The sequence below is a fragment of the Streptopelia decaocto genome (genome assembly GCF_964273445.1).
Source record: "Streptopelia decaocto genome assembly, chromosome: 2".
In the NCBI taxonomy this organism is placed as follows: Eukaryota; Metazoa; Chordata; class Aves; order Columbiformes; family Columbidae; genus Streptopelia; species Streptopelia decaocto.
The window spans coordinates 45,736,478-45,751,859 of record NC_138655.1 but is presented as its reverse complement, the minus strand read 5'-3'; the positions used below and the strand labels follow the sequence as shown (position 1 = coordinate 45,751,859).

General features: G+C 41.5%; 1 protein-coding gene across 1 annotated transcript in view; it reads right to left on the bottom strand.

Moving 5' to 3' along the window:
- Positions 1 to 831: 831 nt before the first annotated feature.
- KLHL14 (kelch like family member 14) overlaps positions 832 to 15,382 on the bottom strand; it is a gene marked incomplete at its 3' end in the record, with an annotated part of 62,649 nt that continues 48,098 nt past the window's right edge. The window contains exons 5-9 of the mRNA XM_082045166.1: positions 10,971 to 11,049; positions 4,586 to 4,776; positions 4,275 to 4,433; positions 1,456 to 1,613; positions 832 to 972 (exon numbers count right to left, since the gene is read on the bottom strand). Of these exons, the coding sequence (XP_081901292.1) occupies positions 832 to 972; positions 1,456 to 1,613; positions 4,275 to 4,433; positions 4,586 to 4,776; positions 10,971 to 11,049 (728 nt within the window). The remainder of the gene's footprint in view (positions 973 to 1,455; positions 1,614 to 4,274; positions 4,434 to 4,585; positions 4,777 to 10,970; positions 11,050 to 15,382) is intronic.

Here is a 15,382-nt window from a genome sequence, read left to right as displayed (position 1 = left end):
ACTTACTCTATGAACCAAGAATTTAAGGTGTAGGACCAAATTTCTGTTATACCGATGCAAAACCAGTCATTCTGTGTGATTTCAGTGAAATTACTCTGACTTTACACAAGTGTGATTAGAAGAATTTGATCCTAATCCCTAAGCTGCTATTACAAGAAGTGCTCTGTAAAGCATGGCGTTCATTGTAGTCTGCTTTCTGCTGCACTTACACATGGGGACTTTGAAGGCAGAGCATTTTAGATGCCAAGCTGTGCAAAACCTGAATGATATTTCTTTACCTTTTATAATCTTCTGACGCTGTGTTGCTTGCAGAGCATGTGAAGTAGCTGTAGGTTAGGATTACAGAGGAGGAGATAATTCTGCAATGCAGTGCGAGCTTTTCACTATCTGAATTCTGAAGCATTCATGAAAACAACATCCCCATGACTTCAACACAGATCACATGCAGGTAGATACAATGCACAATACTGATCTTGTCTCTTCAGGCTGTATTTGAAAATTTAGCCTTCATTTTTTGTAAAGTTAGATTTGACGTAAGGAACATCTCTGCAGCAGGAAAAAAGTTAAAATCAGTCTGAAATGGCAGTCTGTCAGCATGTAATGTTCGGTGTGTTTTAGCTACTTGCTTCATAAGACACCGGCATCTATCTGAGATGGGACAATACTTGGGTTTTCTTTTCTTTTAGTTTGCTCCTAAAGCATAAATATGGAATAAGGGGTCAATTATGGTAGTTTTTGTTTTAACAGGAATCCTGTTCTAATAAAATATTTACGTCACCCGTCATTATTTTCCCAAATGCAATCAGTGTTCGTGTCAGTGCTCCTTGACTATCATTTGTTGTATGGTACGCAGGCTGGCAATATGACAGTTGAACAAGCAGGTCCTGCAAGTGGCTCAGCGACATCTCCTTCTAGTTCTGTCCAAGTCCCTTTCTCAGGACTATAGCAAATGGTAGAAGATTTGTAGGCTCCCTGTAACAGAACAAAAAGTCATATTAAGTGTGGCCTACATTAAACTCAAGTTACACGTCATCTTTAAAGATGAAAAGCCACTTTTGAAAGTGACTCGCCGTTTTGGGCCCTAATTTGAGAGCCTTCCAAGAGGCTTGGTTTTCGTATGGGTTGAGCACCCAGCCTTTGCAAATCAGGCTCCTCCACAAGTCCCTTATAAGCAGATCTATAAGCATACAGTCCCATAAGTCACTTTTGCCAAGTTACCTCTGATTTTTATATTACTCCATGTCAGTGAACACAACCTGGTAATAACTCATCTAAATAGAAACACACAGAGGTGAAAAAATACTCCATGCTCTCCATGTGCTGAGAACCAAAGCAAAACCTGCCCCTACAGCTACTTTATCCCTTGTGTCCCCTCCATCCCATCTGAGCAACATACAGACTGGCTGCAAGAGCTCAAAAGGAGTGGAAGGGTCACTGCAGAAAGCAGGTACACACCATACTCCAGCTGTAGCCTCCTACAAGGTAAATACTGTCGTCAAGGACCGCGCAGCCAGGGCCACTGCGACCCTCCAGAATTGGAGTCTGGAGGATATTCCACTGGTCACCTTTCGGATCGTAGCATTCCACAAGCATTACATCGAGATGGGAGAAACCTAGATAAGAGCATTGACAAAAGAGAACGTGTGTTCTGACATACTGTTTTACTATTTGTTTTATGGTTAAATTTCTTAAATTACAGTTACAATTATATTATTGCAATTATAACACTACTGCTCAACTTTCTTCTAGAAAATATTACCATATACATCTAAGCCATCTTCTGTAACATTAATGTCTCATTATTTCAGTTCAAAAACTGAAACCTTTTATCATCAGTTGTACAGTCTTCTACAAATCGCAAATACACAAATAAAGCCTGAACAAATTAGAAAGTAACACTCAATAAAAACCTATCAACGGTGCAAGCAGATTAAAGCAGTATTCCTCCTCATCTCTCAGTGCTAATGCGAGTTTGAACAGGTTCAAAAAGACTCCTGTCAGTCCTTCTCAAAGGTCAGCAGATCTAATCTATTCAAAGGTTGACAGATTAAATCTTGCTTAGAAATCAATGCCTAACAAGGCAAGGTAAACCTTAGACAACTGAGGACGCCACTTGGTTCCAGAGGGACAAGGTGCTTAGCACAAGGGATGTGATGCTACGGACTAGCTTCAATTTTCAAGCCGATTTAAGGTGTACCCTAATTGAGTAGTTGTCATGTGTCAAAGTCTTTAAGGTGACAGAAAATGTAACAAAAAAAAACCAGGAGGCCCCATCCTTCTCTGACAGATCAACAAAGGCTCCATGTAGTCACCAAATGGCAGATGGGTCTCAGATCAAGACTCTTAAGCTGTGATGTCAGGTATCAATTGAGATGAATATGGACATAGAACTAAGGAGTCCTGGTTCCTGCTCCAATATTTAGACATTTCACTATCTCCTACTACTTTCTTTATCAGAGCATCGCAGTAAAATGATGCCTTTCTTAATATGCTGGGATGCTTTACTTGACAATGCTGTCTTCTCCATCAAGGTATGACAGAAAAGAGAAGTTAGATTTTCTGGAAAAGGGCATTTGGTGATCTCAGTACTTCACAATGATGCTGCTTGTATGAGTATTATTTATGTCAGGAAAGAATAGCTGCGATAAAATAATTTTTCATCACTGTAAAGACTGTAAGGGGCCACAGAAAGGCCACCACAGTGCACCTAGAATCTGTCAAAAGCTCCATAATAAACTGCAGCACGCACATGGCTGGCCGTGGTGCGGTAAATGCGCTGCTGACACAGATCCAGCCTCACAAGGAAGGGTTTTGCCGTGGAGACCTGCTATTCCCACCCATTTGGAGAATTTGTAGCATTTCACCCATGCTTCAGTTCCCCCACTTCTCACTTTCCTTGCAGTTCTTCCTTTTATTTCACTGTGCAGAAGAAACCATTTTTGCAAAAAGCCCTTCTTCCAGACAGTAGGCAGCTTTCCAGAAACCTGGATGCTAAATACCTCTCACAACAGCAAGCACTTCATACATAGTAAAGGCACCTAGGGCAGCAGTTGCAGAGGCAAAAATGCAATTTTTATTAGAAGTTCCTTCTTTCCCAGAGGATGGTATGTGAAACTGGATAAAAAAAAAAAAGGCAGGATGGAAACAACTCAAGCCTACAGAAACCAAAGTACCTGCTTTGGTTGTAGGACGGCTGTGACATGTAAACTTTCCCTTTAGCGGGTGAAAAAGCCCACAACATGGAGCTCTGCAACCTCTACAACATTTGCTGGAGCCCATAAGGTCCAGTCCAGGAGCACCCATCACAGCTGGGGGTGGGACATGGAGGCACAGCAGCCCTGCACTTGGCTGCAGGGTTTATGCACCACTACTATTTACCAGGGAAAATGTACATCTGCGACTTTGTCCCCTCCGTGCTCGACAGCCATTCAGGTCTTCCAAAAGAGCACGTGGTTTCAGAGCCTCACAGGGAATCGGGTACCAGAGTCAACCAGGCACATGGGCCGGTGTTACTAGCAGTTAACATCAGTTTTTCTTTTGCATTACAATCTTGCATGAAAGGAGAAAGGAAAAAAAAAAAGGGAACAAAAACTGTCAAATATTGTCAGGGGACAAAGGAGCAGGAGCTGTGCTTTTTGCCTAAGTGGCTGGATTAAGCAGAATCTCTTTAGCAGTAAGAGCAACAGTATGTGGGTATTAAGATAAAATTACCAGATGCCTAAACGGTAGTTATTTTAATATGAGACCTTTTCAAAAGATGAAAACAAGACCTCTAAAAAGAATTCTAATTAACAAGCTATATTTAATACTAAAAAGGAATCTAAAGAGCCTATTCCTAATAGTTAATGGCTGAAGGTTTGTTTTGTTTTTTCTTCATTAAATCAGGAGCTTGTATTTGTATGTTGCCCTGAATAAAGCTCTCTCTAACTGCAAATTTTAGAAAATGATTTACAGAGGAAAATATTGCTGGTACTTTCGGGTCAAAGAATAATCTGTTTGTTTCATTGAATTCTTGGTAATGACAAATTGTCCATGCCTTTGAGTAATGGAAGCTCCCATTTTTATTATCTAAAGCATTCATTACTCATATATTTAATGTACTGTTATAATTTTAAAATAATTTGCATAAGATGTTTTTAAAATTGCTGGCTCAAGTGTCCTGTTAAATTGTGTTGCCTGGTTTATAATGTATTTAACAATGACTGTCTAACAAAAATATTCTTTATCAGAAGACGGGAAACACTGAAATGCTTTTTCACTATTGAAAATGTGACCTTTCAAATGGTTTCCTCCAATTGCATACAGTCGATCATTCATTACAGCCAAAGTGTGGATTGCTCGCTTTGTGTTCATGTCCTGTTTTCGGGCCCAGACGTCCATCACAGGGTCATAGCAGTACAGCCAGGGGACATATTCTCCATTGTGAACACCTCCTGCAAAGCAAAGATACTTCTGTTAATTAATGTAAATAGAGACATTGTGCTGCAGCAGGAATTTAGCTCCATGATTTTGGGTTCTGGGTTTTCACGGTTGTTGCTTTGGGTTGTTTTTTTGTTATACAGCAGGAATTATAAAAGATACTGGCCTGAAATATAAATCTTGCCATTGTGAACTGCTCCTGCATGGGCTGCTAAAGGTTGTGGTAAGGCCGACACGTAACGCCACTCATTTGTCTCCAGATTGTAGCACTCCACGCTGGACAAGTAGCCAGTTTCGTTTCTTCCACCGATCACATACAAGTTCTTGTCGAGGCGACAGGCATAGAAACTGGCTCTCCTGAAGGACAGGGCAGAACAAAACAAAAAGAAGCCAACAACAAACCAATTAGCTACGTCAACCTTGTTTCTTCCCTCTGCGAACTAAGATAGTGGCTCCTTCAAACGCTGCTTCAGAGAGACGTAACCAGGAGCCTCACATGCTCACAGCTATCCCAGAGACTGTGGCTGCTTTGCTGATCTAATGCTCGTTCCACATCAGATGAATACTTAGCTTTTTGGTGTCAAAATAATTAAGCACACATAATTCTGGAAGAAAATACCCTTTCTCAAAGCTGTTTGTTGCTTTTTCACACCCGTGAAAGATAAAAAGGTGCTCATTAATGTTTGGGGCATTACCTTGTAAGGGATATAACAACTCAGTAAGACAAAGTGAAAAATGAGGTAGGTAATGTAACAATAATAAATTATCTTGACATTCACTTTCTTTATGGTCCTTCAAGGGTCATTGTTCCCAATTTACTAAGAGAACCACATCATCAAAATTTTTCTTCAATTATCATTTTTTTCTTCTTTCTGCAGTACTGCAAATAGAACAACTTTCCTTATGCTAGGCACAATATTGTATTTCCACCCTTTAACTTGAAAGAGGTCTGTCTCCATCCAGCTAACTCCGAGAAAAATTTTAGCCACCTGTTTGCTTTCACATGCAACTCAGGTATGCAGGAAAATATTTTTTCTGGTCAGGACTGCTAAGCATATATTGGTTCATCTTCTTTGTACCTCCAAAATTCACGGTAAGTGTCTGTTGCTGAAGTAAAAGTAGATGGTTTTGAGAGACCCTGTTTGGTGTAATCTACTTGCAGGGGAAGCTCCCCAGATTATTCAGCAGCAGGGAGGTTTGCTAGGGTAGAGGCCTTTCATTTTAAGCTGCAAGGATATGAGAAAGAAAATTGCAAAAGAGCACAGCCAGGCTAGGATGAAGACCTGTACAAAATGTTGAATGAGAAGAAATGTCAGTCCCAAACCTCAAATTTTCTCCTGGGTGGAACTGGAACGGTATGCGAGCCCAGAGATAAGCAGGCAGGTGAGGCACAGCAAGGTCTACCTCTGATAGCTCCTGCAAAGCTGGCACGCTGGAGCGTGGCTGCAGCTTGCCAAACCCCCTCTGTGGCTGACACAATGTGCTCCAGTTCCTGGCCAAGGACCCGAATCTGAATCTGGGAGCAGCTGCATGTTGCGCTCCTCAATTGCACAGTAAATCCTGGGGGCTCGATGGTCACCTGCACCATCAAGGGCTCAATCCTACAGAGCGCTGCAAGGCATTTGGGATGAGTGGCAGTCCAAGTACAGAACACAACACCCTGCAGTGAACAGCTCTGGTATGTCCTGACTCTTGCCCAGGCTTCCCTATTGTCACCCTGTGACCAGGTGAGCTTGCAAAGCCTGGTGTGCGATGTCTCCAACCTGCCACCTCTCCAGGCACACATTCAGGACCGTTTCCTTCAGTGAAGGAACAAGAAAGATCTCCACCCTTTACCCAGCTGCCGATATTCACCAAATCTGCAGTATGCTTTAACATTTTAGAGAAATTCCCTCTTTGTTAAACGTGGCTGAGATTGGCTGGTGGTTCGTAAGTTGGAGGAGAGGTCAGGCAGACATGAAGACATGGCCATGGAAACGGCAGGGCTGGCTGGGCACTCGGGAAGCAGACCTGATGCAACGCTGCCTGTTTCTGGCTTTATGTTTCGGATTTGGTGCACGCCTGACAGGACTCCTCACCCAGCTGGAGAGGAGCTATGTCACTGAGTACCTCCTGCCTACCTCTTGGCCTTCACCTTGCCTGCACATGGACAACTTGGATGCCGCAGGACAGCACCCCTCATTGAGCAGCAGCACTGGCACAGGGGTAGGGCTACCAAAAGAAACGATGCAAACAGGAGGACAGGAATGCTGCTAAGTGCCTTCAGCTCAGCTGACGAATTAAATAAGATCATTTAATTTATCTGTCAATGGGCAGATAGAAGCTGATGGCATTTATTGCTCTGCATGGTCGGGCAGCAAATTGTGCATCTATGTTTTTAGCCTGATTTTCTATGGAAACAAAGCTTATTTGATTACACTGTATGTGTATCCATGTCTGCCTGCGTGTTGTCTCCTCAACAACAACCGTCTGGCTGATTTCACTCTAATTTGACAGAGAGTGTAGGTGTTAGAAGCAATCAAGTGTCTATACACTTCCTGAGAGTATGTGACAGGCCAGAAGCAAGACAGCCCGTAGTGGCCCCAAAAATTGGAAAAGCTGCAGAGGTCACATCTTATGAAACATCAGAGACCCTGCATGGACAGGCATACATTCTCTGACCCTTCTGCCTCCAGCAGCCACAAGGCACAAACCAGCAGGATGCCTGGCATTGATACTGGGGGTGCTCACATGTCCACTCATCTGTCCTTGTGCATCACCGACAAACCCATTAACAAACTGCTCTCAGTGTGTTTTTTTCAGTTCAGGTTTAAAAAACAGAGGTAGGTACAACTTGCAGGCTTCACCATTTCAACTAGGATTTCATTGACATTATTCCGTACATGTACTCCTGGTTTCATCCACACAGTGTCACTATAAGGAGCAAAAATGAAAGTGTCAGCATGCTTCACTCTTCTGCTTGGATGTGTATATTCACTCAGTTGCTCCTGTCACATGTATTTTAAGCTTTTTGGTTTTTTACTTTTCAATGATACAGTGTGCAAGGGGCATGTTGTTAAGTGATGACTCTTAAAACTGCTGTAAAATATGATTCAGATGAAAATATAATACAACAATCTTTGCACGACAGCTTTCCTCACAAAACTGGGAAGAGACTATCTATTCTAATGAGATAAATAAAATCCACCTCAGGATCTGAATATGGAAAAGACTACAATTATTTTGTGGTTTTCTTCAGGACTGCAAGTACTTGACATTCACTGGTCTCTGAAATGCTTTCCCTTCACACCCCTTCACTCAATAATCAACCCAACTAACTACTCATAAGTACACACATAAAATGGAAGAATTTCTGATTTCCACAGATGATGAATTTATGCCCTGAAACAAGAAATACAACTAACAGTTGGAGGTTTAAACCTACCAGTGCTATTGCTGATCATTGCAATATCTGGACCAGATTTCAGAGTCACTGTCAGAGCTAATGCTTTGCTTTTTAAAAAATAAAGTCATATTAATAAGGGTTAAAACTACTATTATTAAAGTCAAAGACACAAAATGTGATACTGTTTCATCTCTTTCTCTGTGGCTTCTTTCCTCCATTCACTCAGCCTCACCTGCTCACTTCCACCTGTGCTATGCCTTATTTTTTGCTGGTCTTTAAGCAAAATCCTTCCATTCAGGATGTAAGAAAAAGGATGTTTTAAGTGTTACTATATTCCACACACGTCATCCAGCTCTGGGCTGAGCTGGCAAGATCCAACAGTACTCCGACTGAGGTGTCCAGCTCATTCCACAAATTCAGACATGTCCACTGCAAAACTCACTCCTTCGCCAGATCTAGTCTAACAGAACTGCTCTCCAAAAAGCATCCCATTGTTATTGTACCATCAGGCAGATGTGTATTTCAAAAGCCGAGGAGTCATTTGCTGCTTCTCTAAACAACACACACCTGGAAATAGTACACACTTTTTGAAAGCATGTGTTTTTGAGATGTTCTTCAAATGAAAATAAACCAAACTTGGCTTTAAAGAAAAAACGCGCTGATGGCTCTGAGTCTGTAATGGGATTAGACTTTTCTTTATAGCTCATACAGTAAAATCAATCAGATATGGATTTTAGCATATAAGATAAAAGTTTACTCATCAAATATTTCATACAGATTTTCAGCTTCAGAATATACCGTCTGTGAATGAGACCCACATTTACCTGGCAGCCATTTCAAAGGAGCCATTATAGTCTATCCAGCCAATTATTTTCAGACTAAAATTCCTAAGCAGGTTTTGACTTGATGGACCATAATGACTCAGAAAAACCCATTAAATAGTCTGTCTTGTCAATGATGCCTGCATTATGCCAGCAGAGACAGGGCATGACCCTGTACTCCTAGGGGAAAAAAAATAGCATGTTGACTTTAATGGGAACTTTATCTGACTAAAGGAGCTGTAAAAGGAGACTGCATAAAAACTCTCTCTTGTTTGTAAGATCTTCTAAAAACTGGGCCAGCCCATACCTCTAAAGGCTGCAACAACTCTGAGGAAGTCATGAAGGATGAGTAAATAAACCATTAAAAACATTTTAGAAAGTCACTGGAAAATTCCTGTTTTCTAACAATAGCCCAAACACTTAGGAGCCTTCAGAGAAAAATAATGGGCAAGCCCATGAGTTATGTATCCTGAACAAAAGAGGTGACAATTAACATTGCCATAGTAAAGCCCCTTGCAGAAGGAATGATGTATGAGTTATTTAAATTGCATTTAAATAACACTGTAAGGAGCTGGGATGCTGATGCATTGCGGTTTATTACCTTGCAGCTGCTAAACTATCACAATGTCCAGCAGAGTTTCTGACTTGTGGCTGAAGGCAGCAGCTTCCACCAGAGCACATGGCAAGTCACATTCAGCACATGTGATTATAAACTCATTTTCTAGTGAAACACAACTGGACACTTTGGAGGTGGAAAAAACTCCTACTGTCTGCTTTCTCCAACCCTCAACTACCTACTTCTGCCTTCTGAGGTTTGTCAGCCAAATAAACCTAACCGTTCAGCCAGCCACATATGCCCGTCAAGAGTTTTGCTTGCAGATACCCAGAGGGCCTAATTAGGACACAGATTAGGCTCCAAAGAAGAGCTTCAAGCTCCGTACAACCGCTCCCGGTTCACTGAGGATGACCTGCACGGCGACGCTCAATCTCAGGCACAGCTCCTCTCTCCCCCGGTGCCAACACCTGGGCTGGTGGTGACTCAGTCCAGGGAGCTCAAGCAAAGGGAAAGGTGTCCTTTTGTTTTAAGGTAAATAACCCAGTTGTGGGGTCACCCCGCAGTGCTGGCAGGAGGGAGGAAGGGAGTAGCCAGAGACTATGATAAACTGTGAACCTCTTCTTATCTCTATGTATATTGCTAATTTTATCGGTTTGCTCAGCTTCAACAGGGAGCCTCCTCAGATCTGTTCCACTTGTGCTTTTTTGTGCAGTGGTACAATGCAGCATTTTTGGGTGACAGGCATTACACATGGGCCTGCACATGGATTCAGGTCAATCAAACTGAATCCTGGACAAAAGCCCTTCGAAAACCCCACAGACTGACATTTTACCTCTGGAAATCTAAAGAGACAGCCATATTTCCATGCATCTCATAATACACACCTTGAATTGCAAAGTCGCACTGAGTTCAGTATATGACTGCCAGACGCCTGAGCACTGGCGCAGCCAACAGAAAAAGATCTGTAGCGCTGACAGCACAAGGAATGAGGAAAGTGTCTTGGGAAGACCTTGTGAGATCTCTTGTACATTGGATCCATGAGAAGATGGGTGTCAAACTGAAAGATGGACATTCAGTGCTCTTTCATGAAACACTGTAACTTTGGATCTCACGCCTTTGAGATTTTCCTTATGAAACATGCATAATTCAGTTCAGATTTGGGGCACTTTTTTCCTGCCAAGGTAGGACTTGGGGTCCAGCGTTAAGTTTAAACCATCTTTACGGACCATTGCGCAAGTCCACATGCACCTCTGCACTTTGGTATACAGTAAGATTAAAACGTATGCTCCTCTAGTATGCATTGACTGACAGCAACCTCACTCAAAGACCACCTAGGATTAAGAGTTCTCTGACAAGGTGAGTCATGTTGAGGAGAACTTTTCATGGCTGGCATGGTAAAACAGGATGGAGGCAACATGTGAAGGCTTCAGTTCCCTGTAAGATATCTGACTGTAATTACTGCTTGTTTACTGCAAACTCATCATGACACTTCAGTCAGGGGATATGACAGGACACTATGGAGACTTCAGAAAATCCTTCAGGCAACCAGTAATTGCACAAAGTCCACGGTTATTTTGCATGAGTCAACACAGCAGGATTTGGCATTTGGAGTTTTGAATTTGGGAAGTTTAAAAAAATTGGGAGACAAATGGGATGCAACTTCACGCTGCAGTTCTATCTCAGTATTTTCAATGCTTCCATATGCCTCCTTACTCCCAGAACTAAGCCAAACTTCAGCTGCTCCTAGGATGATAAAACATATATTGAAAAACACATAGCAGGTTTTTACCTCTCTTGCATGGGTGGAAGTTGTATCCAGCTGTTAAACCTGGGATCGTATCGGCTAACAAAGTTTGTACTGTGTTTCCCTGTAAAGATAGATTATTTTGACACTCAGCTGTTTGTTTCATGTATTTAACATCATGATTGTAATATATATTACATATACTTTACAAGTTGACAGCTTTTATGAAGGGTTCCCCCTTTTACAACAATGTATGATTACACTATGTGTACAGTAATAATTCAACAAATGGGGCACTGCAAGGTTTGAATTAGCAATTGCTAGCAGTAGAAGCAGATAGAGATTATTCTTGCTCTCTGTAATAAGATCTTGAAAATGTGTATTTAAATTTACTTATAGATGCTGTGGTACTTTCACAGCCACAATAAATCACAGCACTAAACAAAATTACTGCCCAAAAGAGGGCATCCCCACAGTATTTTTATGACTAGAGTATTTTGTGTCAGGTAAAAGAATCAAAGGGAGAACATGTGCTTTTCTTCTCCTCACATCATCTCTGTGTGGAACACGGCAAAAAAAAACGTTGTGCAAATAACCAGGAGCTGCATAAGCCATCAGCATGGGGTATGCAGTGTTTGCACTAAATGGTTTATTCTACCATGTACTTTCAGTGTTAAGTTAGAAGGAATTACACATGTGCATCGAAGGGGGAATACACTCTTAGATTTATTCCAAGTGTGTTAGCTAAAATAAGAAACATGAGCAACATACACCAGCTAACTAGCTTATCCCTGCTGTCAAGCCCAAGGACTGTATTCATGTCTTCACGATATTAAGATTTCACCTTATTTTACATGCAGATTGACATCAAAGCAAGAAAATTGAAGCAAGAAGAGTGTATGGCAATTTCCTGCAACACCTGAGACTTCAACAGATGAGGATCTCGGAAACAGAAACCTTTGTTTATGTATGTGTGACTAAAAAATTGAATTAGAAGCTTCACAAGCCAGCAGAATAACCCAACTGTGTATGTCACAGTTCTATAAATGGTCACTGGGTATTCTACAAGGCAAATATTTTTGCATCGGAAAAGCCTCTGCAGGATTGGCTTGCTTTCTTGTTTCTTTCCACACTTACTTCAGCATGTGTAAACAGACCATCAAGATTGTAGGGAAGAATAACGACACAGCTAGAATTTGTATTCGTAGTAATTTAAGATCATGTTCTACAAGGAAACACGAGAAAGAAACCAGGTTGACCACTCCATCTGGAAGCAAACTCGTTCCCTTGCTATGTTATAAGCATGTTCCATATGAGGAGGGTAAAGCAGAAGACTGACGAGTAACGCAACATTCCCCTTCAAATCCAGCGCGATGCCTAGTAAGGACCAAAGGTCTTTATGCTGAGCACCACTCAAATGCATCCCAAGACACAGGATGATATCCCCGTATGCTAAAGGCAACTGGTCATTTTGTCACTGGGTTTAGTAAAGAGAGGCTTTGCTCTTGGTCCCTATCTGAATTACTTTAGTCTATGCAGACAATTTAGTAAAAGAAGCATTGAGAGCTATAGATTCAATAAACAGTGAAAGCAGTAACAGCAGGCATCTGACCATCACTGTTCAGGATATTTATTATTCTATTTCTGCTACAGAAAGCAGAATTTCAAACCAATGTACGTATTTATTGTAAGGTTGGACTTCTAGTAGGAGGTTTTAATGCTGCTGTATTCACTACATCTTTCAGAGTTACTGGGGACTTCAGTGGTCACTGGTTATATAGCAGCTTTTTAATTATGTTATAGAAACATCTGATTTGGGGACCTTGGCCTCCTAACACAACACGTGTCACACACACATTCACTACAAAGATCACATTCATAGAAGATTGTATAGCATAGGGTAGAGAGAGATGGTTTAGTGACCCTAGAGTGGGAATACAAGATACAATCTGGTCACTTCACAGGAAGGAAGATGAAGTCAGACTAGAACAGTCCCAAAGAAGAGCCACTATGGTGGCAGGAGGAACAGAAAGTTTATCTTACGGCAAGAGACAAAGAACTTGGCTTGTTGTACCATGGAAAACAAAAGCTAAAAGGGGATAGGAGTGCCGTCTGTAATACATCACAGGAACAAATCTCCAGGAGGGGAAAAACTATTAAGCTAAAGGACAGCTTTGGCATGAGAACAAGGTGATTCAAACAGTCAAAGAATACATTTTACTGGAAATTAGAATAAGGCTCCTAGTCATTTAAAGCAATTGGATTCTGTAACAGCTTTCCAACAGGAGCAGTAGGGGCTAAAAATCCAACTGCTTTTTGAAAGGTGCTTAGAAAATGTACAAAATGGGACTATATGATGCCTGTGAAGGCAAGAAAAGGACTCAATGACCTACTTAAGCTTCCTGGTGTAACTGGTGTGACTCCAGTTTAATTTTGGAATTCTGTTGGCAAGACAATTGTATCTATTATTTTGTCTTGCTCACCAGTGGGGAGGTTTATACACATTAGGCACCTGCCAGAATGCAGAAACTCTAACAAGTGATTAGAAATCAGGATAAGCACATCAGGGCGATGGGACAAAAAGAGGCAGATGCTGCTGCTCTCTGCTTTCTACAGGAAGGTCTCTGCAGCCATGCCAAAAGGCAAAGGGCTCTGACAGTTACGAAGGTTGGTTTTAATCCACGTCTGTGTTCTGCAGCCTGCTCTCATCAGCATTTACTCATGCAAGGATCTCTTGTGAGTGGAAAGACATAGCCATAGGAGGATGTAAAAAGAGAGAAAAAATGTATCCCATGCTCTCTAGATGATTGGGAAGACACAGGAGCAGCACGGAGGGTACACGGGCACTCCTCAGTGTACATCCTGCTTCTCCAGAACCTGCAGGTCTGATGGCTGAAGAAACGCATGGTGCTCCTTCCATTGCCCTCATCTCAAAGATAATTCTGTCCACTGGAAAAACACCTGGCACATTCTCATTCAAATCAAAAGCCCTGTAATGCTCTGGGCAAGAGAGTTCCAGCTAGGTCCATAGGAAGTCCCTTTGGTACTATGAGGATGGCAGACAAGGGCCTTTACATAAATTCAAGTGGGTATGTGCGAGCAGTTCCCATGTAGCTGCACATTTAGACCAAATCAGTTTCAAGAAGAACTAGCCCGGTAATAGCGCAGGATGCAGGTTATGATTTTCAAGTCCCTTTTTTTGTGACAAATAAGATCCACTTCTTTTGTGGGCAAATTTGTAAAGAGATCAGTATCGGCAATGCTCCTACCTCTTTTATTCCTGTCTCCTCTATAGACAAATCACAGCTCTGGTATTCATAGAACAAGGAAGCTGTTAGATGTCCGATGATAATGTCTTCAGCTCAGGAGTTGATGTAGGTGACCTCAGAATTAAGGTACTATCCATCTCAAACTTGTGCTCAACTTCTATCTCAGATGCAGGATATGTACCTGTTCTTACATCTCTCCATCATCTTGCAACTCAGTGTCCACATCCTCAAATTGTGGGTAATTATACTTATTTTCTTTCATTCTTCCTTCATGTGACATGGCTATTTAATTATAAACTGTCTGGAACAAGGTCTGCCTCTTATTATCCATATGCCTACCACCAAGCACAACAGGGGCCCTCGGTTGTTGGATGTGGCTGATGCTCCTAATAATAATTGTCGTTAATGATACCATGCTATCTCCTGTTCAATATAAAGGAGATCCAACAACAGAAGTGAAGGGCTCTTCTCCCAAGACGTTTAGTGATATTTTTAACTACAGCGGAAATATGCTTATAGGGTGGACTGGCTTGTTTGTCTCAGGTTTTAGGAAGTGAACAGATGTAACAATTTTCTATAATTTGGTTTAGTGCAGATGCTGAAATGGGGCATTCACAATAAAATATATGCAGTATATGTAATTTCAGCTGGATCCTCTGGTGTTTTAAAGTAAAAATGTGTACCTGCAAGCTGTTTTATGGTTTCTCAGTCATAATTATCTCTGTTACACAGACTGCTACAACTACAACTCTTTCTTCGTGTGCAAGCTTTTTAACAATGTCTTGACAATTCTGTGAATTTTGCAAGGCATGGTATTCTCCTTTTGCTTTGCTCAGAAGCCTGTTAAATTGTTTAATTTCTCTTTGCGGTAAATTTATGAAGTAATCAAATCAAAGAAGGTAGCAGCAGATAATCTATACAAGAAGCTCCTGCACAAGACTAAAAAAAGGACTGGTTTAAGAATCTCAGAGTCTAGATAATTAACACATTAACAACTTTAGCTGCGAGTATCTGGTTTGACAATAGAAAGGAAGCATTCATCTACTGCAATTGCATTATTATATTATGACTGGAAGGAGACTGGAAATGAAGGTTAAAATTCTTAACAGCTGCTGCCTGGTGCATGCACTTGAAAGAGTCTGTTCTGCTGCCTGTGGCATTTTTCAAGGGATGTGGGAGCTGATGAAT